Source organism: Centrocercus urophasianus, unplaced genomic scaffold, assembly GCF_019232065.1.
Source record: "Centrocercus urophasianus isolate 14NV4802_14NV808 unplaced genomic scaffold, USGS_Curo_1.0 seq_15, whole genome shotgun sequence".
Lineage (NCBI taxonomy): Eukaryota > Metazoa > Chordata > Aves > Galliformes > Phasianidae > Centrocercus > Centrocercus urophasianus.
In genome coordinates this window covers 25,651,109-25,678,710 of record NW_024884697.1, presented here as the reverse complement: position 1 = coordinate 25,678,710, position 27,602 = coordinate 25,651,109, and the positions used below count along the sequence as shown (strand labels likewise).

At 35.1% G+C, this 27,602-nt stretch overlaps 1 protein-coding gene across 4 annotated transcripts in view; it reads right to left on the bottom strand.

Annotated features, from left to right (window-relative positions):
- The window catches only part of IMMP2L (inner mitochondrial membrane peptidase subunit 2), a 446,040-nt gene that overhangs the window by 367,478 nt on the left and 50,960 nt on the right, over positions 1–27,602 (bottom strand). Inside the window, exon 4 of one of the 4 annotated variants that reach the window (XM_042815420.1) lies at positions 10,185–10,233. The exons of the other annotated variants lie outside the window; for them this stretch is intronic. Coding sequence (XP_042671354.1) covers positions 10,200–10,233 — 34 coding nt within the window. The 3' untranslated portion in view covers positions 10,185–10,199. Of the gene's footprint in view, positions 1–10,184; positions 10,234–27,602 lie in introns of those variants that run through there. 4 annotated transcript variants of the gene reach the window in all.

Genomic DNA, 27,602 nt, shown 5'->3' with positions numbered 1-27,602 from the left:
TGCACAGATTAAGTAGATGCCTGAGTTAGTACACTCAAATTGGAGAAGTCTGGTACCATATCTCCTAGCACAGAACTGTTGTCTTGCTCTCTGTACAAGCCTGTTGTTTCTACACACAGCCAACGCAACCAGATGCAGAAACAATGCTTCAAAGCACAGCCCTTCCTGCCAGGTCCTATTCAGTGCCAAGAGAGGGGCAATCAGTTCTGAGATTTATCCATGCTATGGGAAATCCCTGGATGGATATGCCTGCAACCTCCAGGGTCATAACAAAAATAATTTTGTTTTTTTTTTTTCAACAGTTCTACTGACTCTGGAGGACAAGTTTCATACTTCACTAGAAGCAGGTTAAAAAAAAAAAAAAGATTCAGAGTTTCATTATAAATTTTCATTCTGATGTAGAATCAAAGTACTATAATAAGTACTATAATAGATTAAAAAGTTGATTACACTTGAAAAATTATACAGTTTTAGCAACATTCTTCAATGGATGTGCTTCTACATCATGTTTCTCTGGGAGATGGGAGATGGAAATATTTTTCTATTATTTTTTTCCTGATCATTTTATGGATTTTACAGCTACCAGTGACCTAAAATGCTGGCCTTACATAAAATACCATGTGTACTGACCTCTGGCAGCACTGCACACACATTAACAACTGAGACACTAACCACTAGCTGCAAGGAAGTTTTAGTATCCTGGCTGTTTTACAGGCACTAAGGTACAAAAAAATATAAACTAAAAGATTTGTAACAGAAACGTTAATAGTAATGTGAATGGAGAGTTCATTGGAATGCAGAGGAGAAGAAGGAAATAACAAACACCAATAACAAGAACACAATTGAAGACAGGATTAATAAGTCTTACAGACAACAGCATCTCCACCAACAGCTTTACAAACTAGAAAGGAAAGAATAGCCTAATCAAGGAGTATACTCTGGATTAAAAGTGCTACAGACTCAAACTACGAAAACATAATGGTGAAAAGTAAAGAGCAGGGTTGGAGTCATCCGAGAGAGGAGACAAAAGATACCGAGAACATCCTAATAGCGCAGAGAAGAGGGATAGGATGGAGAATCTAAAGATCGCAGTCACTGTTAGCTCCTTCTTAGAGAGTACAAACTGCAAATCCAAAACCATTAGATGGTCACCAACCTGAGCTACAGTCAGTAGGTGCCATCAGTGTTAGGATAAATATGCCTACAGTACAGATATGCCATAGATAAAATGAAAAACAATATAGAAAAATAAAGCAATTTTTATATTTTAAAGCATTTTCTCAATTCTCCTGTTAGTCTATAATGCCTTATGAAACCACATTCAGCAAATGTTCACCTTTATTTTCTTACCATCTCTTTCTATCTGACCTTTTAAAAAAGCATGTAGTTTGTACTTCTTTCAAAGAGGTTTATAGATAATGGTGTCACAGATGTCATATAAGCATTTAACTTGAAACAAAACCTTCAGGTTGAATTTCCAAATTCTCAAGTATTTTTATGTTACTCCACTGTACTAATGAAATTAACTTAAAATATCCACAGCATATCTCTAGCCAAATCTCTTACTCATTTTTAAATCCATAATGCTAAGCAATTCTTACAGCAAGGATAATATTTTATATTATATTTAATTTTTGAATCTGAAACTTCAAAGATGGATAGATGGAGCAAAGAAAGAATACAGTGTGCAGTCAGTCCAAGAGTTTACTTCCGAGCTGTAGCTGTGACAGTTCCAAGGAAACCCATACCTTCATTCAGATTTTCCCTGAAAAGCATTTTACTCCATTTTTCCTGGCAAAAAAGCTGAATTGTTGGGTGATAACATCGTTTTTCACTAATTGACCTCTAAGTAGAAACCTCTAACCCACTAGAGGTTTCTGCTGCAAACACATCAATGCTTTCAAATGAGTATGACAGAAAAAAGGCCTCAAATTGAGGGGAGAAAACAAAAAACAAAACAAACACTTCTGTATTTTCTATCACAGCGAAGACAAGAAAAAATAAGACACCAGAATACATTTAACTTTAACATTTCTTTACAAGTTTCATAGGACATCAAAATCAAAGATCTCTGTGTATCTTCTGGTTTATCATGCCACACAATTCTAGAGGAAAAAAACCTGCGCTTCACCTGTCACTCCCATGTAGCATTACCAGTCTACAGATCAACCTATCAAGTGATACTTTGTGGTGTTACACCTGCACTTTACAAAGCTGTGTGAATACTATCTCCAGGAATGTCAGAAGTAGAATTTCAGCAATACACTAACATCGCAAACAGGACGTGAACAAGAGCCATTTCCTGAGCCCTTCTCATTTGTGTTTCCACTATCAGGAATCACCCATCAGAATAAGCACGTCCCATTGAACCAGATGTCTTGACGTGCTTTAAGAAATGAGATAAACAAAATACGGAATTGCAGCAACACTGATTTCTTTCAATACACTGCTGCCCAGCATGTCCAAAAGAAACAAAAAGAAAACCCTTGCAATTGTGCAAAATCAAGATGGTACGACTCTCCAAACAATGAATGTACATCATTTCTCTGTTAAATATTTAAAAACAAAAACTGTCCCACTAAACCTGATTAAAGATCTCATCTAGCTTGGTAATCCATTCCTGACTACAGTTAGAAAAGGATCTGCCTTCAAAAGTGTATGACAGGGAATGACCATCCTTCCCCCCCAGTGCCATATGTACCCAGCATCCCAATATTTTCACCTCAGTGAATTTCAAAGCCAGGTGTGATTTTCCTAAAACTCCATTCAATCATTCAATCTGTAAAAGTGTGGTGCTTCTTCACACCGATGCCCTGTCATACTGATTTCATCCTTGATCTCAGAAAGATGGAATACTTTCACTGACTAAAATCAAAAAGTCAAAAAGAGCAAAAAAAAAAACAAAACAAAACAAAACCAACAACAACAAAACACAGTTATTTACTGTGCATTTTTTTTTCTGTATACACAACAATTTGTACAACTAATTTTCATCTAATGAGGGAGGATGTTAGTTGTCACAATTCATGGCTTTATTTAGTATTAACTTGACAGAAAAGTAGCAGTTGTCATCTGAAAATGAAAACTGAAAAACAGTTCTATTTTTCAATTGCTGATCACAATCAGTAAAGGATCACTCAGGATTTAACAGCTTCCTTGCACAACTGGTAATAAATGTAATAATAAATAATTTACGTACACGAAGATAAATAAAAACTTACTGACGAGATCCACAATTACAGTTAGGTTGCATTTCATTTAGAGTTCAACCCAGCCTGCACAGGATCATTTTAAGTCTGGACATCCAAAGCATATTCTGTGGTTCACAGCACTACAATAAACAGATGTTTTAATATATCCTATGCTACAGATAATATTAAATTTGTCACCTGGGATTTACAGGACATTGGTTTCTAATGAGCAAATTTAATACTGTTGGAAAATAAAGACTGTGTGAGAGCATACACACTGAAAATAATGCAAAAGACCATGATTACCCATGATTACTTAACATTTTCTATATCAAGAAACAGTTACTACACAGTAAGTATGATTCACTACTATACATTGTAGAGAATAGTTAGATGCATAAAAGAGAAAATAAAGTACCTTGGCTTTTCTAAAACAGGTATTTTCTCCAGAGAAAAATCCTTTTAAAAATCATACATGAAATTCATTTCATGGTCATAAAGTTAAACTAAATATACATAAGAGAATCGGGAAAGAGAAAACTAAGATTTCAGATGACTATGGGGTCCACACCGTGTACGGCTAAAAAACACCTGAATCTCTGAACTCAGAGTGATGTTCACAGCCTACCTCAGCCACCTGCAAGACATGGCACAGTCTCATCTGGCCTACCTCAAAACTGTGTGCAAGCAGCCCCTTAGTCTTTTTCCAGTACGCAACATCAGGGATACAACCAGACGTGATTTTTACGTTTACAACATATATCTTACAAGACTATTCAGAGGGCTTCATGAGTTTTCCACAACAGCAGGAATGCCAGTTTTAGTTTTTCTTTATCTAATCGCAGAACCAGAACAGGAACTTACTGTTATTAATATTGATAAGGAAACGTTTTCAAATCCACGGCACTAAATAAATAGTATAACAAGCACTTCATATAATTCTAGACTGCAATCAACAGGTATGACAAACTAATATACAAATACAGACTGTGCCACAGATTCAGAAAGCATAACCAACATCTATTATCATAAAAATATCACTTTTTCAACTGCAGGCAAAAAAATATCTTTTACAAAATCTGTAAATTCTTACGGGTTTATGAAATCCAAATATTAAGGTGCTTGAATTCAGTATCAACAGAATATAAGGGAATTAACTTTAACACAGGGTTACATCAACAGTATTTTAGATGATTCATTCAATATTTAATTTTTTTTTTTTTTTTTTTTGCTATATAGTACGAGTTAAGAACAACTCTACTTCCTATTTGTCAAAAATGTTTCATAAACCTATTATACACCATTTCACACTTTGGAAGTTTATGTCTTTGAAAAGGAAAAGCTGTTACACAGCTCCTCAGTATATTCTATTTGATTTATTAATATAAAGCAAGATGTGATTAGACTACCATATCTCAGTGAAATAATGTGCAGGTACATTAGTAGCACTAGTTTCATTTCAAAATGAGATGTTGACATGACAGCTTCCCTTCTGTCATGTCAAAAAACGTCTTTTATATCTGCACATATTACTCTCACCAACTACATCTGTAACACTTTTCTGCATGTATCCAAGCCTTTACAAGTGTGATTAATGTGAATGCAGCATGCAAGACTGACTAGAGTCATCTGAGTGCCAATATCACTGCCAGTATAGAGCAACTCTGTATTCTCCAAGGGTACTGTGATTAGATTTGAGTTCAGAAAATCTGCTATTGAAATCTGAATTTATTTATTTATTCATCTAGATAATACAAAGAAATCTCACAGTGTCCTCAGTAGTGAGGAATGCTATAACATAAATATCCCACAGTGGGAGTTCTGTAAAGGATGTCATTATATTCGTATTATTAAGTTGTAAGCTAGTGCACAGGATTTCACAGGGGAACTAAACTGAAAATGAGGACATTTATCTACTTATTTCTCTTTAACTAAAATTCAAAATTCACATCAAATCCCGTCTCTCCCCCCGCCTTCCCCCAGTTGATGGGAAAAGAACAGAGTAATGTTCAGTTTATTCAGAAAAGTCCCAACAATTGTCCAAAGGGAAATAGGTTCTTTTTCCTTCAGATTCAAATCTAACTGTTCTAAACTCGTAATTAAAACATAGTGGTATGTGAAAGCAAGAGGAAATATCACTACTTCACTACAGGGCATTACGGAGTATTTTTAATCATATGGGAAAAGTTTTTTGTTTTTTTTTTTTAAAGAAGGGTTAAATTATTTAAATGTGTAAGACTGAAAACATCTTAATAAACAGATGAGGATGACCACAGCAAAGAGATGAGAAATTACTTCTAACAGGTGGTCTTGGGCTGGTGAGAAGCATTCTTTTTGCATATGCCATTTATAGAAAACTGTATAGAAAACATCTGTAGAACTCAACATTGCTCTTTGTTTTCATTATATTTCTGATTCACATGATTTTCTGATGAAGGCCAATAACCTACCTTCCTGAGTCAGGACTTCCAATGAGAGATTAGTCCCAAAATAGAGCAGAAGAATATTAATATCCATACAAAGCAATTAGATAAAGCAGCAGTTCTGAGAGCTGTACACTGATGACTGTTACCCCTGTGAACAACACAGGCTTTTTTTCTGCATCCAAGTTATCTCCTGGCCCTCTGGTGAGTATTGCAGGCAGAAATGTTTTGTCCCTTAGTTATCAAAAAATTACACAATTAAAAGTTGACTTGATAACTTATTTGCTGTTAAATTCCTTCCAAGGCTTTTTGCTTGTATGGTTGGTTTCAACAAGCACTACTCATCTTTCTCCTGATCATCAGAGTCCTCAGATCACTTCCCACCACTTTCCTGGCTTCCCTCCCCAGTACAACGTAGCCCATCACTGTCTAGACTTAGTAACTGGAAATCATTTGCTCTGATCTGGTACTTCATTAAGCACATGAAACCAATACGTATTTCTCATAGGAAGATGGTAAATGAATTATTAGGACTAAGTATACTTGAATTTAAACTCCGTACAGAAACATTCTCATATCACAGGCATTACAGTAAAAATAATAGTTTAACATCAGTTTCATACACATTCATATTTGCACTGTTGCCTTGTGATCTTCCAAGAAGTAAAATTCAAGATATTTTAGAACCACAGAGTGATACTGGTTAAAAGGGACCTCAGGAGGTATCTGCTCACAGCAGCCTCAGCCAGAAAGGTCAGGTTTTTCCAGGGATTTTCTAAGGACTGCACAACCTCTTGGGGCAACCTGTTCCAATACTCAGCTTTCCTACTGAAGAAAAATGTTTCTTGTTTCTGCATTTGCAGGGCAGCATAGCTCCTCTTTCAGTCCTTTCATGAAAAATTACTTGTTCTCTTTCTAATGAATCTCAGATACCCTTAATAAATTCTTCATTCCTGGAGCTCTCACTCAGTCATGTGCATAAATTAATCTCCCAAATTTGCAGCAGTTGACTATCTTGGCAGAGCCTCCTACTAAGCTTACCCTGAGGTAGAACATAATACAGTGACTGTGCCCTCTGAGGTTTACCTAGGGCTCCTACCAGCTACTTGCATTTATTTTGCAGATGCCCCATATAGCTTTTAAGAAAGAAGCAATTAATAACACAGCAGCAGGAGGAAAATTTAAATTAACCACAAATATTAAAATAATCATACAGAAAACCTACATCAATCTATTCTACTACAAAATTCTCAAGATGGTCATCATCTACTGCAAAAAAAACTTGTCTTCTTAGCTACTGGAAGAGACAGCTATCTTATCACAGAATGGCTTAAGTTGGAGGGAATCTTAAAGATCATGAAGTTCCAACTCCCAACATAGGCAGGGCTGCCACCCAGCAGCTCAGGCTGCCCAGGGTCCCATCCAACCTGGCCATGAATGCCTGCAAGGATGGAGCATCCATAGCTTTTCTGGGCAGCTGGTGCCAGTGCTTCACCACTCTCTGAGCAAAAAATTTCTTCCTAAAATCTGACCTAAATTTCCCTTCTTTTAATTTAAAGCCATTCCTCCTTGTCCTATCACTATCAGACTGTGTAAAAAGTTGGTCCTTCTCCAGCTTGAAATTTCCCTTCTGGAGCTGCAATGAAGTCTCCCTGGAGCTTTCTCTTCCCCAAGCTAAACAAGCCCAACTCTATTTTCATATACTGCATTCTCTAAGTTTTTATGTCTTTCTGCTGTTGAACTGTGACAAGTTTAAAAAAGGACTGGAAGCAAAGCGATCTCAGTGAAGAGCTTTCATTTTCAACTGCTACTGTAAACCTGGGTAAGGTGAATGGTTATGCAGTGTCAGAAGAAGCTTTTTACACAGGAGTCTTAACTAACTGAATTTTGTATAGAATGATAATATGATACACATCTGATTGGATCTGTTTTCAACTTTTCTCCATTGAAATAAGAAATAACACAATGAATATGTAAGGAATGCCTGCCTAGCAAGAAAAAAAAAAAATATCCAGAAATAGAGAACATCCAAAGAATAGCATTTTATTAAAATAATATGAGTAAGAAGACACTAGAAAATTACTACATTCCAAGGCTTAGTGTCTACTAGCTTGATAGAAAACTGAAAATGACTAAAATGTTTAAAATCTGTATAAACACTTATTTTTGAATAATACACTGTGAATAATTTTAACTCTGTTTATCTGAGCATACCTGGGACACTTTCTGTGAAGTAGTCATCTGCTTATAGGATGTCTAGTGAATAGTTCCATTTATTCAGAAAAAAAAAGAAGCACAGCATGAATTATCATTTCATAGTTATTATAATATGAAGTGGAATTAAAAACTTGCTAATTCATATAGCATCTAACAACATTTAACTAACATTAGAAGAGCAAATTGATTTGGTCTGAACAACAGAACAAGAAAGAAAAGCAGCCTGTTTTAGCCAATTTTTTCAAGGCATGTTTTTCAACTCTATCTGCAAGACTGCTAAACTCCTTGGTATCAGAGGCTGATTTGTATACTTGCACTACAAAATTTAAATCAATTAGCATAATCAAGAACTTCCAAGAATTTTCTATTAAGATGAATTATGTTGTTTCTTTTAGCTTACCCCTGAGCTATTGTGATGAATAAACTAATTACAGTAGTTGTATATAAAACTTAGAATCCTGACAAAGAACCTTAAGAAACTATTCCACTAAATCAGGAGTGACCATCAAGGCAACTTATAAAACAGTCTCACTTTCGCCTTGAGACTGCCCCTTCTTGAGTATCCAGAGCACACAATCTCATGTCTTTTTTTCACCAGATAACATTTTCAACTCTTCTTTTTCCAGCCGTCGTTAAATTTCCAGGCAAGATAATCACTTTACTTTTTGCTTCCCTACTATGTTGACACACAGAGCAGAAATGTTCGTAATAAAACTGAGCAGTTCCTGCTGCAGATTGTAAAAACCGTGTAAGACTTCTCTTTCACAAAGAATATGTTGTGCCCACTCAGAAATTACACTGATGGTTACCAGCCCGTACAGCCAGGAGACTGGAGACAGAGTGATTGGTTATGATACAAAAGAAAATGAAAGGAAGTTGCATGGGTTCTGTTGTTAGTGAATTCTGTGTGGTTTCATTTTTTTTTCATCAAAGACTGAAAAAAAAAATCAACAGTTTTTATGTCTGTCCTGGGAACTTTCAAAACCTAAAGGCAACGTGATACTAAAAAGGAAATTAAATTCACTAAGTCAAAAGTAAAATCCATACTAAGAGCAGAAACTTTGACATTTCAGTGGGAGACACATACATTTACAAAGATTAAATTGCTCTTATAAATTGAAGATGAAGCAGCAAATTAAATAAATCAGCTGGAATAAATCCATGAAAGAGAGAGGAAAGTTGAAAATATCACAAATAAGAGTCTCCAACTTCCCAAAATGAATAGTTAACACAAAGCTTTAAAGATTTTGTGTGAATTTTGTTTGTGCACCTTTCATTTCTATTTTAATAATAGGAGAAAAATGAATATTTTTATAGCTTACTTTATCTTAATTTTTTTTTAATACTCTGCCAATCATAGAAGCTCAAAGAGGAAATGGTTTCTAGTTAAGAAATACAGTAATGTGCTGTTTTTAAAAGAAAAAAAAAGCTTTCAAGAGCTTTAATGGAAATATAAATCACAGTGCAATGGAAGTTTTTAGCTACTGATTTACATAAGCCATGTCTAAACTGCAGAATGTAATCTCTGGAAGAATATATAGAAGAATCCAAGCTAAATGGATAGGGAAGAAAGGCTGAGTAACATTTTCTGCAAGATAATCTAGTGCACTTTTTGTAACCGGGATCAACAAATCTTGAGCAAGAAATTGAGTACCAACTACCTTATATGATTTATGAGTAACCAGTACTTAGCTGAGCTGCAACTTAAATTTGAAAGCTAAAGGAAGACATCAAGCTGAAGATTTCACTGCAAAATGAAAATCTTTTCCCACTTGTATTGGAAAAGCCTATACAGAAACACACGAGCTTATACTACATAGCATATGCACAGCAAACTCCATATTCTCAGCAAGTACTGAACACCCACACACAGACACACAGACACACATACTTGCTATTTGAAATGCGGCAGACTTGTCCTGTGATTTCAAGGATAAACGAACATCACTCAGCTCTCACCATGTGAAGAAATTAATCTCTTCACCCTCCAGCTCCCACCCTTCACCTTCCTTTCCATATTCCACCCCAATCATGATTGAGCATTTGTGGAGCTACCAAAGACCTGAACTATGGAATCAATCTGATTTGCAACTTTCTCAGGAAAAAAAAAAAAAAGAAAAAAAGCAAACAAAAACCAAGCAGAAGAAATCTTTCCAAATGATCATTAGTTATCCAGTTTATTGGTTTGATTTACATGTAATGAGATAAGTGATGCCTATGAAGCAGTCATGTTGATTGCCTGGGAAACTGCAGTGGTATGTACAAGAACAGAGCTACAGAGATTACACTTCTGGAAGGTACTGATCTATTGCAAAGTATGATATGATTATTTTACCACCTGCTGGCTGGCCATGCTTTACTCACCAAGTCAAAAAGGTCCTGAAAGTCCCACGTGCAAATTCCTGTAGATGTGTATGCGAAAACCAGAGTTACAGAAGAATGTATGCTGATTAAAACAGAAATAAAAATTGATTCTAAACAGAAATATTGGGAGTTCAGTGTGTGAATATGACAGATTTTAATTGAATAAATTATTTAAATAGTTTGGAAAAAAACATATACATATTTAAAATTAGCTAAAACACTCCAATAAGAGTAGAATTTTCAGGGTCCTCTCTCAAACAAATTAATTACATACGTACATAACTTACAAACAAAAGAATAAAGATACTTAGCATGGGGCTTTTTTGTTGTTTATTTGTTGCTGTTGTTGTTTGTTTTTGAGATGAAGACTAAGACACTCAAGTTTCAAGTTTACAAATCTGAATTTAGTGTCTATGTAAGCATTCATGTGATTTCTACACATTACTGACGGCATTAACAAATTTTCCACTGTTCATCATTAAATGCTTCATTTCTTGAATGCCTACATGCAGTTATTTATGTTTAAGCATTAGTCTCCCAACAGAATTCCAACTTTTAAGGAGCAAAATCTAGTTTTCATTAAGCTCTAGGATGACTGCCAGCAGAGAATATGCTTTTTCGTACAGTAAGAATTATACAGTAACAACAACGTGCAGTTCCATTTTGCACTATGTTCTAGCACAAGTGCTAACATTCAGATAAAAGGATGCTGTTCCAAGAACTTATGAGGAAGACACTTGACACAATTACCCTAATAAGTTCTTAAGAGAGAAGAGTCCAACTCTCTTACCCTGCTTAAAACAGCAGCAGTAGAGCAAAGCCCCTCTTCTATCAGGGACCTCCCTTTCACCTCTCACATTTTCTGATAGCAGAATGGAGCTCTTAACTGAAGTATTTCTTCCTCTTTGCAGCCACTACTATCATAAAACAATTTCAAAACAAGACAAGAAAGAAGATAACTGCTGCATGGAGATTCTGAGAATGATGATGTACTATTATCAATGTGAAAATCCACAAAAAGAAGTACTGTAGATGAAACAAGCTGCTTCCAAAACGTCTGGTTTAATTGACAAGACCTTGTGAAACAGAATATGCAGACAATCCATGCTGTTTTGAGGATGAAAGAGGTTCAAAGTAACAGGAGTTCTTACACCACACACATGAAACACTGATATATACTTTTGCACCATAAGCTTACAGAAAAAAAAAAAGAAAAAACAGGAGAATTTAGAACTATGGTCACTTTAAAAAGAATTCCACATTGAACAGATTACTGCTCTGGCAAACTAAGCTAAGCTTGCAATCTTTTAAGTGAACTTTACATTAATAACTCTTTAAAGTAAAAGGAAGTATATGTTCATTTCTAAATAATAATAAGTACTCTTATGAGTAAGATTGATTTTAAATTGCAAACTCTTCTTCATTAAAATGAAGTTTAAAATAAACAACATGAAATAAACTGCACACAGGTCCATCTAAATCACTTCATATTGTGGTAACTTGCTCTGCTTAAACATGGTAGGGAAAGAGTTAAAACTCTTCAGACTCTCACAATGATACAAATACAACGAAATACTTCATCTTCTGGAAAGTTTTTTATGATTCTCAATTTCAGCAATCCTACTATACTGTTTTATTCTGTGCTTCTGGAAGGTTATCACCTATCTTTCCCATAAAGTTATTCATTTCACACCAGATAACAGATACTGCTGGATTTCATTGTCCTCAACAGCAAATCCTAATACAAAAATAACAGAAGGACGTATACAAAACTCAGTGGAGGCAAACTGTACAGAACCATCAAATCATGTTCTAAACTGTGACTCAAAAGTCTAAATGTAAGCACGTGGGCATCCCTGCCTAAGAACATGACTGCTTACATTGATAACCAAAGATAATAAAGCTCTGCTCAATTTGAAATGTGATTAGTGACAATGAGTTAAAGGCTTTAATGGTCATTTATCCAACACAATTCAGATGCTTCATCTACACCTACATGATTTTGACTAATTCTGTAAGAACAATTTTTTTCACTTTTTTTTTTAAATGTAATGGGATCATTTTTAAAACCCAGAAGCAGCAAAGGAAACAAATATTTAAGTCTGACTGACAGTTTGCAGATCTTACACAGTAAGGGAATGTATTTAAAACAGATGACTCCCACTACTTTTTTTCTTCTTAAAACTATAAATTGCATCATTTGTAACAGTAATCAGTTGAATACATTCGTGAATTTCACTGAAGACCAAAAGTTTTTCTCAGTCAACCCAAAGGAAATGTTGTCCTAGGCCAGAAGGCTATTAACACCAAAATACAAAATTTAGCGGAAATACTTTTCACACGGACATGGTTATCTTTAAAATTCTCTCATTAATCATTTTTTCCTCCTAGAAAATCGATTTCAGAAGAATAACTGTACACATCTCACTCATTATGCAAATTTTACTCCATTCACACAGATCATTGATGCATTTGCTGATCTTAGACTACTTACAGACTGTTTGTACTCCTGAGGTTGGAAATATACCCACTGCAGCTTCTTTTCTACATGACAGATTAACATAAACCCCTGCAAAGAATTCTGAGGCATCTTAAATGTTCTGGTTTTGAAAAGCTGTTGCCTCTTATAAGCTGAAAATGTATTTTAGCTTCATCTTTGATCATTCTGTAACAGAGAAAAGAACAGGCATACTGCCTTTAAGCCTGGACCTGCAATGACTGCAGAGTAAAAGCATAGCAGAAGCAATGACAACTTAGCTCATCATTCATTCACTTTCTTTTCTGAATCAAGGCACAATCAACACCTCAAATATAAAGAGAAGGTCCAAAAAAGGCAAAGCAGATTCCAAATTCCCTTCTTTCTTTGAAACAGTGAGCACTGCTGCAGTCATCACACCTGAATATTCATTTTCCTGGGTATTACATAACTCGACATGAGAAACATGAAATAAAAATCTCAACTATCACCTAGAAAACTTTTATCAGTAGATAACACAATGTTAAAGGATTTGAGTTTCGCTCAACAGAATATCACTTATAAAAAAGAGCTTTATGTATTCTTGTCTATTAAAAGTGCATTGAAAAAAGTGCAGAAATGTCAGCACAATTGCACTGGGACTCAACTACTTGAATACTTCTGCAAATCGAAGCAATTTGCCTGAAGTTCATGATTTTGATACTCAGAAATAATGGAAAATAAGTAAAAAGAACACAAACAGGAATCTTTGCTCAAAAGATGAACAAAAGACATTTTTTCTATCAGTGAGTTATGGAGATTTTCAGAAGGGGAGAACAGAGAAAGAATAGCAAAGTGGGCTACTATCAAGATTAAAGGGAACATTATCAGTGGACCTAAATTTCATTTTAAGCATATAATTCAAAGAATTATTGACAAAAATGCAGAATAGACAGAAGCACGCAGCATCTGTGCTTTTGTACAGAGCAGCTACTGATGAATAAATGACTAGATGTAAGAAAGCAGAATTCATCTAGAATATTTAATACCTAAACTTTAAAACAAGAGCCATTTAGTTCTCTTGCCACCGAAAAATAAGTCACCGTGCTTTATAAACTTAACTTAAATTGGGAATAATCAGAGATAACACCAAAATCAGCTTCTGTCCTTGATCTTCCATGGAGTTGGTGACAGAGGGGTGATTAAAAAGAACAATTAGGAAACTCTCTATCCATTTATACAAAATATATATTTTATTTTATTTTTTTACTATATGAATTACTGAATTAGAGAAATATATAACATCCTGGAAAAGGCACAAAAAACAAAGCACATTTTCTGGGAAGGTCTAAGGTTACCAAATTAATGCAGCAAAATTACCAATGGATCAACTTTTACAGAAATGAATGCATTCTCATATATCTTGGCTTTCCTAGCTATTATATCACATACTAAAATATCAACTAGCTGGAAAAGCAAGATGAAAGGAGTGAGGATTGTATTTAAATATATATAAATACTTGCAATACTTGAAAAAAAGCTTGAAATAAACCAAGAAGAAATTCATCTGACTGCTCCTTTCCCTCATTACTCTGCCCTGTGATTTCAATAGATTGTACTGACCTAACTCATTTGTCAAAGCTCAGATCTGGATGCCATGAAATCAACTGGACAAAGATGGTGCACTATAAAACAAAAAGGATTTTTTGAAAACCTGTAACCCAATCACCTAGAATTTAAATATGTAAGAAAACTTTGTACATCAGCCATTGAAGAAAATAAGACAGAACTATATGATCTGTTTCCTATTAGTTTGCATACTGATATTTAGTTCAACTCTGAGCAAATATAATGAACAACAGAATTAATCACACAGATAATAAAAAGTTCTACTGCGTGTAAGTGATGCTCTAGACATTCCTTGGCACATTTTACTTTCATAACCATAGAGTCAGTGATTACTTTATTATAATAAAACTATTTAATTCCAATATGGAAGAATGGATAAAATTATCCACAAATAAAGATAGGTAAAATCCAGAAAACTCACAAGTTCTCTAGGGCTAATTTCACAGAACTGAAATACAAAAGGAGATTAGATGAAATACAAGAAATAATCAATGCATGTACTTTTGCGTCTTCGATCTTCCTTTTCTCCAAACACCTTCCTAATGTTAATTTCCTCTTTTTTCTTTATGCTGCCTACTGGAAATATGTAGAAGCCCACACACTCTGTAATTATCTTGCTCTTTTGCAAATTTTATGTTATGTTTAATTGTAGATGATGCATACCACTTGAGTGACTTACAACATCTAAAAAATAGCTTTGTCCAGTGATTCCGAAGAATTAAATTAATATATTTGACATCAGCTTACACCAAAATTCCACCCCAGCAGTAACTACTGAGTGTCTTGTAATGAAAGATACTAAACATACATGCATTAAAAATTAGCAGGTAAGGATTACTGGTTGCTTTTAAAAAGCTATGCAGCAACTTTTCTCAACTATTATCATCAACTCAATGACTCACAAAGGTTGAGAAGATAATTAATGTTGTATCGATATTTTAAAAGTCTTATTAAGTAATCTCAGTATTAAGATTCATGACAGGCTGACAAAATAGTAGCACTGCACATATATGGCTAAATACTGAAATCTATACAACTAATACAGATAAATATAATGACCCTTCATATTTCTATGAGATTATTAATTAAGTTGATAGGGGAAATTTTGTAGATATTCTACACTTAAGCCTCTTTAAAATGGGTTATATTAAGATACTGAGAGAAAATTAGCATAGCACAAAGAAAACAAACTATAGCCTCAATCTCATGTTTATTATTCAACAGTATATGAATACATCTTATTTCACTTTATTGATTATTTCATATCACAGAAAGGTCTTCTATCTTAATAAATCTAGATATGCATTAAGCTGAAAGTTTGAATCAATTCATTTTATAAACCAAAACCACCATGTAATGGATGTATTTTGGATGTGCGTCCAGTTTTGCACTTACTTTGTAATGCATTCCCAACACTTGTAATACATTTCCCTTAGTGACTGCACAAAATAGTTAATTCCAAAGACACCCAAAATCTACTTTAAAAATGATAATAGTTTGGGATACCTGAAAGATGAAAATTTTCTACAGGATGTCAGAAATTCACTTCCAAGAATGACCAGAGTACATCACAAACGGATAGTCAGCTATTTTAAATGGAACTAACAGGAAAAACAAAATGTTACTTATCTATCCACATTGTATATTTTCTGTTCAGCTATATAAATCCTTCTATAATCTTCTACTATTGCTCTAAATGCAGCAATGTGTTTTGACTCATGCACAGAAGAAGCCACCCACATAGCACTTCTGAGAGAGACTTCTCAGGCAGAAAACTCTTTTGTTCATTATCAATGCTCACAATGCTAAATTAATAATGTAGAGCAAACCAACTATATACATCATTTTTCTGATCAGAATAAAGCTCTTCTAAAAGGAAACCAGCCTTTCCATACATAATGAGTTTGCACTTCATATTATCTGAAAAACAGATTAAATTGTGCACCACATATTCTCCTACATCAGTCTCTGTAAGGTCATGCCGCTTGTCCAACAAAAACTCATAAAATGAAGAAGCCTATCAATTTCGCTAATTATTTCCCTAAAAATTTGGAATAGTATTCTGTCATATTTTGAGACTGAGAAAATAAAAAAAAGATTCCCCCCTTTTGTCACCAGTTCTCTACCACCCCATGCTTGTGTTTAACACTGAACAGGTTTTTTCACAAAAGAACATCCAGAAATGTGCCAAACAATGTCATATGTTTATATTCATACTGTTTGCTACACATCTTGGAAATTCAGTCACATCTTATGAATGAATGAAGACAAACACGATGACATAGTGGAGGATACTGGGGAAAATCAATGTGTTTAGGGACATAATTCAGTTTAACAAGAAACATACTTTCTCAAAGTCTTTGCTTAATGGAAAATGCATAGCAGAGCTACATAGAGGTGTTTTATTGACCACTTATAACATCTAGTTATACTGCTAAAGAAAGCTAACAAAGACTTCATGTTTTTGAGGTTAAAGAATGCCAGCAAAGTGATGGCTATTTTTACTAGTGCCTTGGCTAAATTCTTACGCAGGTAATTACATTTGATCATGTTCATACTTGAAGCACTACTGTCAGATCAAACACTTCCATGATTCATTCATAGTAAGTTTTTGTCTTCAATACTAAATAAAATCACTACAAGTTCTCATGAGATCACCAGCTTTCTCTAAAATTCTTCTCTTTATTCCCAACAACCAAATGTGGGCCTAAAATTATTTTGATTCTATTGACAGCATTTCCTCATCAGCTTTAATTCTAACATTCTGCACTGTAATGCTATTCCTTCATTTGACCTAGACAATCAAGCCTTTTTATAGTTACCACTCTAAAAGCAGCCAATTGAAACTGATACTGCTGTCATTTTTTCAGAACATGAGAAAGTATTTATTTCTATCATTTATTAATTACTCCTCAACTATACGGGAACATTTAATGAAATAGCTATGCAGTAAGTCAATGAAAACTAGATACTATAGTGCCCTACTTCAGTATATTTTAATGCATATGTCAGCATTGTGTTTTCCATAGTAGAATCTGTTCCTTTTCTAGGCTGAAAGATTTTTCTTTTTATTTTTTTTCTCTTCTCCCTTTCAGTGATGTCTACTCAATGTGAAGCTATAATCCAGGACAGACACTCATTTTCCTTTACCACACACCAGCAATTCAAATGTTTCACACTTCTGGGTATTTTCACATATTAGAAATCAACAAGCCCCTTCAAATTAATGTTATTCTCACATCTTGATGAGATTTGCTGAAATTCCCAGTCTATTTACATGTGATTATCTTTGTGCAATTTGCATGCAACTAACGACATACAGCTTGCTCCTATTTTCAGACTTTAATAGAGTTCATTATTTTCTAACTGGAACTTACACATAGTGCAATTATGATCCTTTAAGCTAACTGTGTGGTTCACTCTAAGTCTGCAGTACCTCACGTAAGTGCCGTATGTGTCAAATCCATCACACTTACCTTCAGCTATCTACAAGATAGGCTTGTCTAAGCTACTCAGCCAGATCCTTCATCCAATTGACTGGGACAGACAAGCACCAAAAGATTGCAAATCATCCCAGATATAACTGATGTCTTTTAAAACAAGATAACCTGCTCGTCTTGTCAATTACAAAGGAGGTCTAGATGGCTACATTTTATCAGAAATCTCCTTTTTAGACAGATACACTTAAATAAGACATAATCTAGACATTACATTGCAAAAGAAGGAATATTTCTGACAGTAAAGATACCTCACCATCCTCAGAATGACAAAGACCAAGCAGCCAGAAGTTATTTATTATCAGCAGACCTAAGTTCAGATCAGGAGTTCTGTTTGCACAGAACTTTTAACTATTTTGCTCTTTTCATATCATGACACAGCACCCCTACAATGGCAATACTTGAGACTATGGGTTTGCCCTGGAACATTAGTGTAATAAAGCTAAGTCAATGAATTGCTAAATACATTAGTTGAGTATTTAAAAAGTTCACAAATAAATACAATTAATGAGATACTGCAGAATTCTGCTGGATATTACAGCTTATTCTGCACATTTATAGTTTATGATCTTCAAAAGAGAATGAGCAGCAGCATTATCAGCAAACATTAAACAGCCTTCTAAAAAACATACTGAAATACAGAAAGGTGCATGCTGATATAAACTAGGTTTTAGACCAGAATACTGCCAAAATCCCTGCAGTTGATGATCCTTGACATCCCTTCCAACCCCAACCATTCTATGATCCTATGAACATCCCCGAGGGCTGGGTAATATGGAGGCATGGTAAGAAAAAAAAGCACAAGAAACTTTTCCTGAGAATTTGAACAAGTAACATCACAAAGCCAGATGCTCAGTTCTGAAGTCAAAGCAAGGAAAACAGATTTTGATGTTGGCTTAGCCACTTGTTTGTGATTTGACATTAGATTTTTTTTTTTTTATTAACCAAATCTATACCCAGTCCATAAGAACAATAAAAGATACCCTTGAAGCTGATTCTTATCAGATAAACAGCATGAAAAGACAGAAATAAACTTATGTTTTGCTTTGCTTATTGGACTCATAAATACTGCTTTCTGTTGCCTCCTCTCAAGTCTGCGATCAAAAGACAGAATACTCTTGGCAATAATAGATGTAAAAAAAGAAAAAAGAAAAAAAAAGCAGCAGCAGCCAACAGAACTGTTGCTGTGTAGTTAGTCAGTATCATTTTTCTTAAAATTTTTATTTTCAAGGAATATATGCTCCTAGCTGGAAAATAAAACTTCAGAAGGAAGTAAGGTATTTTATTCTAATTTTAAGAAACAAAGAAAGGAATCAGAAATGAAATTACAGCTATAAATACTATATGCAACTCTCAAGCTTTATTAGTGCCACACAATGATAACTCTTCAAAAGGGGAAAAAAATGAATTCTCTTATTCTGCTCCCATCACATTAAGATGAAAAACTACTGCGTGTTTAACTTACTGTGCCTCTTCTGATCATGGTGCTTGGGTTTTTTCCTTTGTTTATTTTGGGGGGGAGGTGCACTGCTGTTTGTTGATCACTGCCATTTTTCCACAGAAAAATTTCTTGCTGTGTTTTGGAATTTCTGTTTCCTGCTGCTTACAAACAATTATAAATATCTTGAGTTAAAGGAATTTGAAACATTTCTCATATGTAACTTAGGCACAGATTTAAAGTATGCAGAGAAAGAATGGATTTACCTTGTTTTGATAGCTTTCTTTCTTGAAGCAGACCTGGGAAAGCCCATGCCGCTTAGAACTTAATTACAGAAAAAAAAAATAAAAAAAAATCAGATATTTCTCAGTAAAAATGATCATTTAATAGCTTGTTCTTTACACAGTTCTCGCTTTGGTACCATTAGGAGTTACACACAAGCATCAAATACTAATTAAGATGAAAAACTTTCCTTCTTTTTCTGTCAGCTACCCTAATGATCTTAGATTTACAAATAATGTAAGATGAAGTGAATAAAACATAAAAAGAGTTTCCCCAAACAGTGCCAAGAGCTGCAGGCTGAGTAAGATGCATCAACACATCTAAAATATTTAAACAAGTACTGGTATTAAGATATAAACGTGTTCTTCTCATCCAACGTGGAACACTTTAATTCAATTAAGTGGCAGACACCTGGCTAATATATGTTGATCTTTAGGTTTGTATACCATTTACATAGTTTTCCACAATTTAGGCAGGCAAACATTTGCAGTCAAGCAGCTTTGTACATTTGCAGTCACCATACAGACTACATGTTTGGGGTTTTACTTCATTTTATTACACTACTCCAGGCAAGCACATTTGCATTAAACAACAGACTTAATAATAGCTTAAAAATAATTTCTGAAAGCAAAAAGCTGCAGCATAACATCCAACGAATTACTACGAGAAAATAATTTTAACCATGAAATCTGACAATGAAGATTCAGCCTGCTGTATATGTTGAGTAAAAATAGAAAACTACCAACCTGTGAACAGCATGCACTTGTGCCCTTTTCCGTCTCTGCAGGTTAACAAAAGGAACTACCATCATTAAGGACATAAGTGTCTATTGTCAAAAATCAATTTTAATCTCAGACAATGGTGCAGTTCTTTTGGATGGAAGACTAAGTTAACAGAAAATTAAGACTGGAAGAGAGGGAGATGATCCAGCCTAGCCTTCTTGCATTGATGCAGAACCAATAATATTTCACTTATTCCTGGCTATACTTTGTCCAGTTTGTTCTTTATATCAAGAATGTCACATTTCCACTTCATCCTTTTTTATTTTTCTTTTTTTTTTTTCCTCTACACTAATTAAACTCAGGTTTTTCTGTCTTCATCACAAGGCTTTTTAAAAAACACATGGAAACTCTTTTCCTTCACCTTTAATCTCTCCACTCGACCAGTGTTACACAGGATGAGTTTCTCCGTTTCCTACATTCTCAGTGCGACACATGTGAGGACTTGAAAAAAAGTAAACTGACCTTTCATTACATGAATACACATGAATACAATAATGTATTCACACATGTATGATATTAAACAATTTGGTTTCTTCTAAATTTTGTTCTCAGAATTGTCTACTTCTCTTATAAATATGTTAAAAATAGCATCTACTCTTCACACTCCTACCCACAAAGTTTTTCTAAATGCCATTAACTTTCTTCCAGTTCTTCCACATACAAATTCAATACTGCCCAGATTCTTCAACCACTTATTTTCTGTAATCTTGTTCCTTTTCCCCGTGCACAATGTGCCTCTACACTGAATCGTCTGTTTCTATGAGCAGGATGTAGAGCCCATGTGGGACCTGCAGCTAAGGCATGCATTCCAACTTGGCATCATTACCACTGCAGACATATGTATGCCTTTTTTAACTGTAGGCACAGAAACCCAAAATAGAGGGATTAAGTCTGTAGATATTCAGCAAAATAATGACTACCTTTCAGGCACCTTAGTCAGAGAACAGAATCCAAAACATGAAGCCAGAAATACACGCAGGCATAGAAATTCTTTTCATATTCATGCTCACAAATAAAACAAGGTGTTTCACAAAGGCAGTCTAAAAACCTGCCTTTCCCACTGTTCGAGTGACAAAGCAAAAATTGAAAATATCCAACTGATGGGATAATTAAGTGACCTCCTGGAGAAATTTATCTTTCTACACCTACTGACTGATTTTAACAACATAAATGTCATAAATTCATAGAATCATAGAATGGCCTGGGTTGAAAAGAACCATAATGATAATCGAGTTTCAACCACCCTGCTATGCACAGGGTCGCCAACCACTACACAAAACAAAAGAAGTTTCAGTCTTAATTATTAAGATATCTTCAAACATGCAAACTTCAATATTTTTATTATTTCCAGTTAGTTTTGCTTTCTGTACCAAAATTCCCTTTGTAACAAAATGTTCCATGTATCCTTTGTGAAGCAAACTTAAAAAAAAAAAAAAAAAAAAAGAAAAAAGGAAGAAAGGAAACACTGAAAAAATAAACTTATTAACCTATCAGTTCCAAGGCAATATGCAAAAGCAACACTTGAAAAGGAGAAATCAATAGATATTCAGTAATTTCATGCATGCATATTTCATGAATAACTATTCAGTTATTTCATGCATATGCAGTCTAACCACTTAATACATTCTGATTGTGCATTTGAATTTCTGTGAGAACTACAAACAAGTTTTCAGAACATACACACTGAGGTCTGGAATATTGATTCTTTTTTATTAGATCAGTCCTAAAATTGTTTTTATCCTCTTGAAATGGAAATATAAACACCTTGATATTTTTCTCTTTCATAGAGGGTCAATGACCTCAGATTTCAAATCATTTCATAATTAGAATACAAAAAAAGACTGACACTCCTGTGATGAAACAAGATAATTAGACACATGGAGGTACAATATTTTTAAATATTAGGCTTTTTAAATATTAGGCTTTCATGCAAGCAAGACTGTGGAAACAGCCAAGCATTGAAAGATTGTTAAAACTCATGCTCTGACCTTGAACTCAATCTGTCAGGTTATTTGTCAAAAAGGCCAAAACTTCATACAGACAAGATCACTTAGTCAAAATACACTTCAGGAATTAGACCAGATACTCTGAGAATTAATGTTATTTGTCAACAGCTTTCAAAATGAGTGATAGTAAATGGAAACTACATACACATTTCAAAACAAGTCACAGTTGATGGTTTGAAGTATACATCATTTAAATCAATATTAAACCAAAGATATGTCCCCTCAAAACTGTGAACTCTACAGGTAAAAAAGAACATCCTATCACTCTATTTTCCTACACTCATTACTACCACTACAAAACTCTCAGCAAGTGCTTATGCTGACAACTAAAGGTGCCATTCAATAGCATACAAGCTGCCTGATACATTGCTGCCTTTCAGTAACTCTTTTTTCAGTCACATTGGCAAACAACAATTATTTTTTTTTTTTTTAATGATACAGAAGGCAATGTGAAAAATTGGCTTACATGAAGTAGAATGAGTTTTACTTGCGAGTTATTGACGATCATGTTTATAGATAAAAGTGCCAGCCTTCAGATTTCAAAAGATTATACAAAATGAATTCTACACCTTCTCCTAATGTAGTTCTCAGAATTTTCTCCTGAGGGACCTGAACCAATCAAGCCAAGAAATCATACTACCTCCTAACAGTCGCTGCCTCTGAGGGGAAAAAAAAAGTGCCTTTTCATAATCATACAAATGTGCACCTTAATGCAATCACTGGGTTCTCTCTTTCTCATGTGCTAGAAAAAAAAAAAAAAAACCAAAAACTAAACAAAATAATGTTACTAATTTACTCAAAGTTATATAAAAAGTCTAGTGTTTAGTGTTCTACACTTATTAAAAATAGACAAGATTCTTACAAATATTGATTACTGGCTATTATGTAGAATAAACCACTGTTTTCAATTTAGAAAAAGAAATTATGTTAATCACATTATTATACAACATGCTGGCTACCAGTTCTTCTAGCTTTCATCTAAAATAAACATATTTCTGCTTGGCTTTTTGCCTGATCATCTGCAATCTGCTAAATCTTTTTAAGCAAAGAACTACAAAGAAAAGAAAACAATCCTAAGTATCGCCAAGTCAAAGCAATAGTTACCCTCTATTTGACTTCAGTGATGTGTCATCTTAGCTACCCACACAGGAGAGCTATTTTAATTGCACTACTACACATATTAAGTTACTATGTTGCTCGTCTAAGTTTTATTATAATAGTATTAACAGAAAATTTTCTAACTCTGACAAAGAACGTGAAAGCCAATAGTAATCACGCAAGTTAGTTTTTCTGGATTCTTACATCTTTTTTTATAAGCCCCTCTTAAGTACTGAAAGGCTGCAATTAGGTCTCCTGCAGCCTTCTCTTCTCCAGACTGAACAAGCCCAGCTTCCTCTGCTTCAGAGGAGAGGTGCTCCAGCTCCAGAGGACACTCCTTTGCACCTGCTCCAACAGCTTTCCTGTGCTGGAGGCTGCATGTTTGGACGCAATACTCCGGCTGGGGCCTCACAAGGCAGAGCAGAAAGGGACAATCATCTCCCTCACCCTGCTCACCACCCCTCTTCTGATGCAACACAAAATACAGTTGGCCTTCAGGGCTGCAACACATACTGCTGCCTCATGTCCAGCTTCTTGTACTCCAGATCCCCCAAGTCCTTCTGGATAGAGATGTTATCAATGAGTTCCTCTTCCAGCCTGTACTCCTGTCTAGAATTGCCAAGACCAATGTGTAGCACCTTCACCCTGAACTCGCTGAACCCAATTCGTTTCAAATGGGACCAACTTTAAGTTACTTGTACATACAAGGACTTTTGCTCAGAATATGGACTGTTTTAAGTCACTTTCACTAATATAGCAGAGATGGTCAAGAAAATGGCTGTTCTCCCCAGTTCTTGGCCACAACCTCACCACTAGTGAAAGTCAAAACTGTCTGCAAAATTGCCCTTTATTTTCAACAGCTGGACAAGCTTGTCTGAAATATGTGACAAATAAATCTCAAGGTATCATTCTCTAGACATAAAAGGCAGATCCATCCTTTTAGCCTATATCTCAAAAGAAGAAAGATAAAGAAGACAGTTCAAAAAATTTCCATCTGTGGGGAATTCATTCACAGTAGGCATATCACCAAGAATGCTGATAAAATTCTCATGTAAATTCACTGCGCAGTCTGAATAATACAAAGAGAGCACTCCCTCCCTCCCGCCTTCTCTTTCTTGCTTCAAATGATATGTTGTTAACTCATCATAACCTATGTAACAAAAAAAAAAACTCATATAAAACTGCTTTTCAAGTTCAGCATAGTTTGTGGTATCCTTCGCAAGCTGTTGTGCTACGAAAATCTACACTTCCAGTGAAAAGCTACAAAATGAATCAAATAAATTTGAATTCAGTGTGGAAAAAAATGAAATATGCATTATTAATACAGTCTCTCACTGGAGAATGTCAAAAGGAATTCTACTTATTCAAGGACATAACCATTTAAATTGGAAATATGAATTGGAAAATAAGTGAATATTCTATAAAGTCTTTATTCTTGTTGCCAAAGAGATATATACATATATTCTGCATCATAGATTACCTAGTTAAAAATAGATTAACAATTTTCTTAGTGTATTTCCCATCCCTAAGGATTCCCAATTCAAGAATCACTATTTGAGCATCACAGACAAGTTTTAGGGTGTCACAATCACTCTGTGCTGACTATGCTAAATAGGAAACATCTCTCCTGTAAATAAAGAAGCATACTTATGGGAAAAAGAAATAGTGTTACTGAAAAGTTTAGAACAACAGGAACACACAAAATTGTCCATTTTAACAATAAGTAATGAATCCATTCTTGCAACTTCTCTATTTGTCCTAAACAAGGTATAATTTTCACGTAGACAAGATAATGTTGGAAGCCTTTTACAAGGGAGGCTGGCCTAAGATGGTAACTCTGCTTTGTTCATAAACCGATTATATTGCACATCTTTATAGAATAAAAAATACCACATTTAAAAACACACGAAGCACCAAAATCATTTCCTGACAAACCATTAAGTGCTACTTAGCGTTAGTATAAGTAAACAAGAAGCAAATTTTATTGGCTAATGATCATCTCTCACCTACAGTGCTCTATTTTTGACTATATGACGAAAATAAAATGAATGCCATATGTCAGCAGGATATAATATAGCATGTACAAGAAACATCCAAAGATCTTTCCAATCAAAAAAGAAAAAAACACTCACTTGTGTATGACTGTTTCCCTTCATGCATTTGGCATCTCTGTGTCTATACTGAACTACTACTTTAATTTCCATTTTTGGTTATGCAAAATACAACAATCAACTGCAGTTGTGAATTCTGCTGTGAAAAGCACAGACAGCAATCTCAGTTTTCTCCTAAGTGCTAAAAATGCAATTAGAGTGAAAATCTCTAGAAACTCTGTTATTTCCATCTTAAATTTAAACGCTAGAAAGGGATCACCTGATCCATGTTGTTTCTGTACTACAAATGAGTTCCCTTCTAAAACAGTGAATTTCCACATTTGTGCTAGAACATAATATGAGGCTGCAACTTACAACTCCCTAAGGGAATGATGTCAATTGGCATTTTAAAAATGAATTCAATGACCTACAATAATACGAGTTTCATGTGCGCAATATTTGTCAGTAGGCAACATGGGAGGTTTAGAATTCATTTAGAGAGTCCAAGCTTTATAAAGGCAAGCAAAAATATTCTTGAACTGTTTCCTTTAACTTGATAGCTGCCTTACGGTGAATGTAATATTAGAACAACAAGAAGCTGACAACATGAAAGGGATATGAATATAGTAGGATCGACATTTAAAACAGGAAGGGAAAAAAGAAAAAACATTCCAGGCAGTACATGCCTATTTGGCTACATTACTGACCAGATACAACATTCAGAGCTTATGAAATTTTGCAAATCTTCTAGGAACTATAGAATGGTAGTTCTCAGATCTGTTTGCATAGCACATTTTGGTCACCATAGACAAAATTTGCAACCATAAGCAGGTCTCTGAGGACAGAAGGTTCCATTTAAAAAAGGCTTAATATCCAGTCACGCCAGCACTCTCTTTTTCTGGCACTAAATTCCACTGAAATGGAAGACAGTGAAGATGACATCAAGTTGAAAGGAAGTGTTGATCTGCTGGGGAGAAAGAAGGCCCTAAACAGCAATCTGAACAGGCTGGACTGCTGGGCTGAAGCCAATGGGATGAAGTTCAACAAGAAAAAGTGTGCTGGGTCCTGTACTTCGGCCACAACAGCTCCAGGCAACTCCAGGCTACAGGCCTGGGGCAGAGAGACTATAAAAATGAGTAGAAGAAATGAACTTTGGGGGTATTACTCAACACTCAGATGAACATGAGCCAGCAGTGTGCCCAGGTGGCCAAGAAGGTCAATGGCACCCTGGCTTGTATCAGAAGTAGTGTGTTGCCAGCAGGAGCAAGGAAGCGATTATCTCTCTGTAGTCAGCCCTGGAGAGGCTGCATCTCAAGTACTGTATTCAGTTTTGGGCCCCTCACTACAAGAAAAACATTGAGGCTCTGGAGTGTGTCCAGAGAAGGGCAACGAAGCTGGTGAGGGGTCTGGAGCACAAGTCTTATGAGGAGCAGCTGAAGGAACTGGGATTGTTCAGTCTGCAAAAGAGGAGGCTCAGGGGTGACCTTATCGCATCTCTACAGCTACCTGAAGGCAGGCTGTGGCAGGATGGGGGTCAGCTTCTTCTCCTACGTAACTAGCAATAGGACAAGACAGCATGCCCTCAAGTTGTGCCGGGGAGATTCAGATTGGACGTTAGGAAATACTTATTTGAGAGAGAGTTGGGGAAGTGAAATAAGCTGCCCAGGGAGATGGGGAAGTCATCATCCCTATAGGTATTCAAGAGACATTTAGATGTGGTAGTGAGGGCATGGTTTAGGGGGAAATATTGGTAATAGGTGGATAGTCGGACTGGATGATCTTAGAGCTCTTTTCCAGTCTTGGTGATTCTATGCAATGTCAGAAGCAGCAGAAGCTTGTGCAGATGAACCAAGCAAAAAGAGATGCAGTTTGTTTTCTGATTTCTGTTGTAATAAATATCAGCTGTCTTCTGAAACAGCTTTTTCAAGTGATTTGCAGTTTCATGAAGCATGTTACCCTATGCCCATTATTGTTGTTTATCAATAAAACAGAATGGAAGAATGGAATTGGTTAGGAGTTAGCTATAAATATATGAAAATTGAACATTCTAAGCAAAAAGAAAATAGTGATACAATTCTAACACATGTGAACACTAGAATATTCAACATACTCAACATTTATAATGAAACC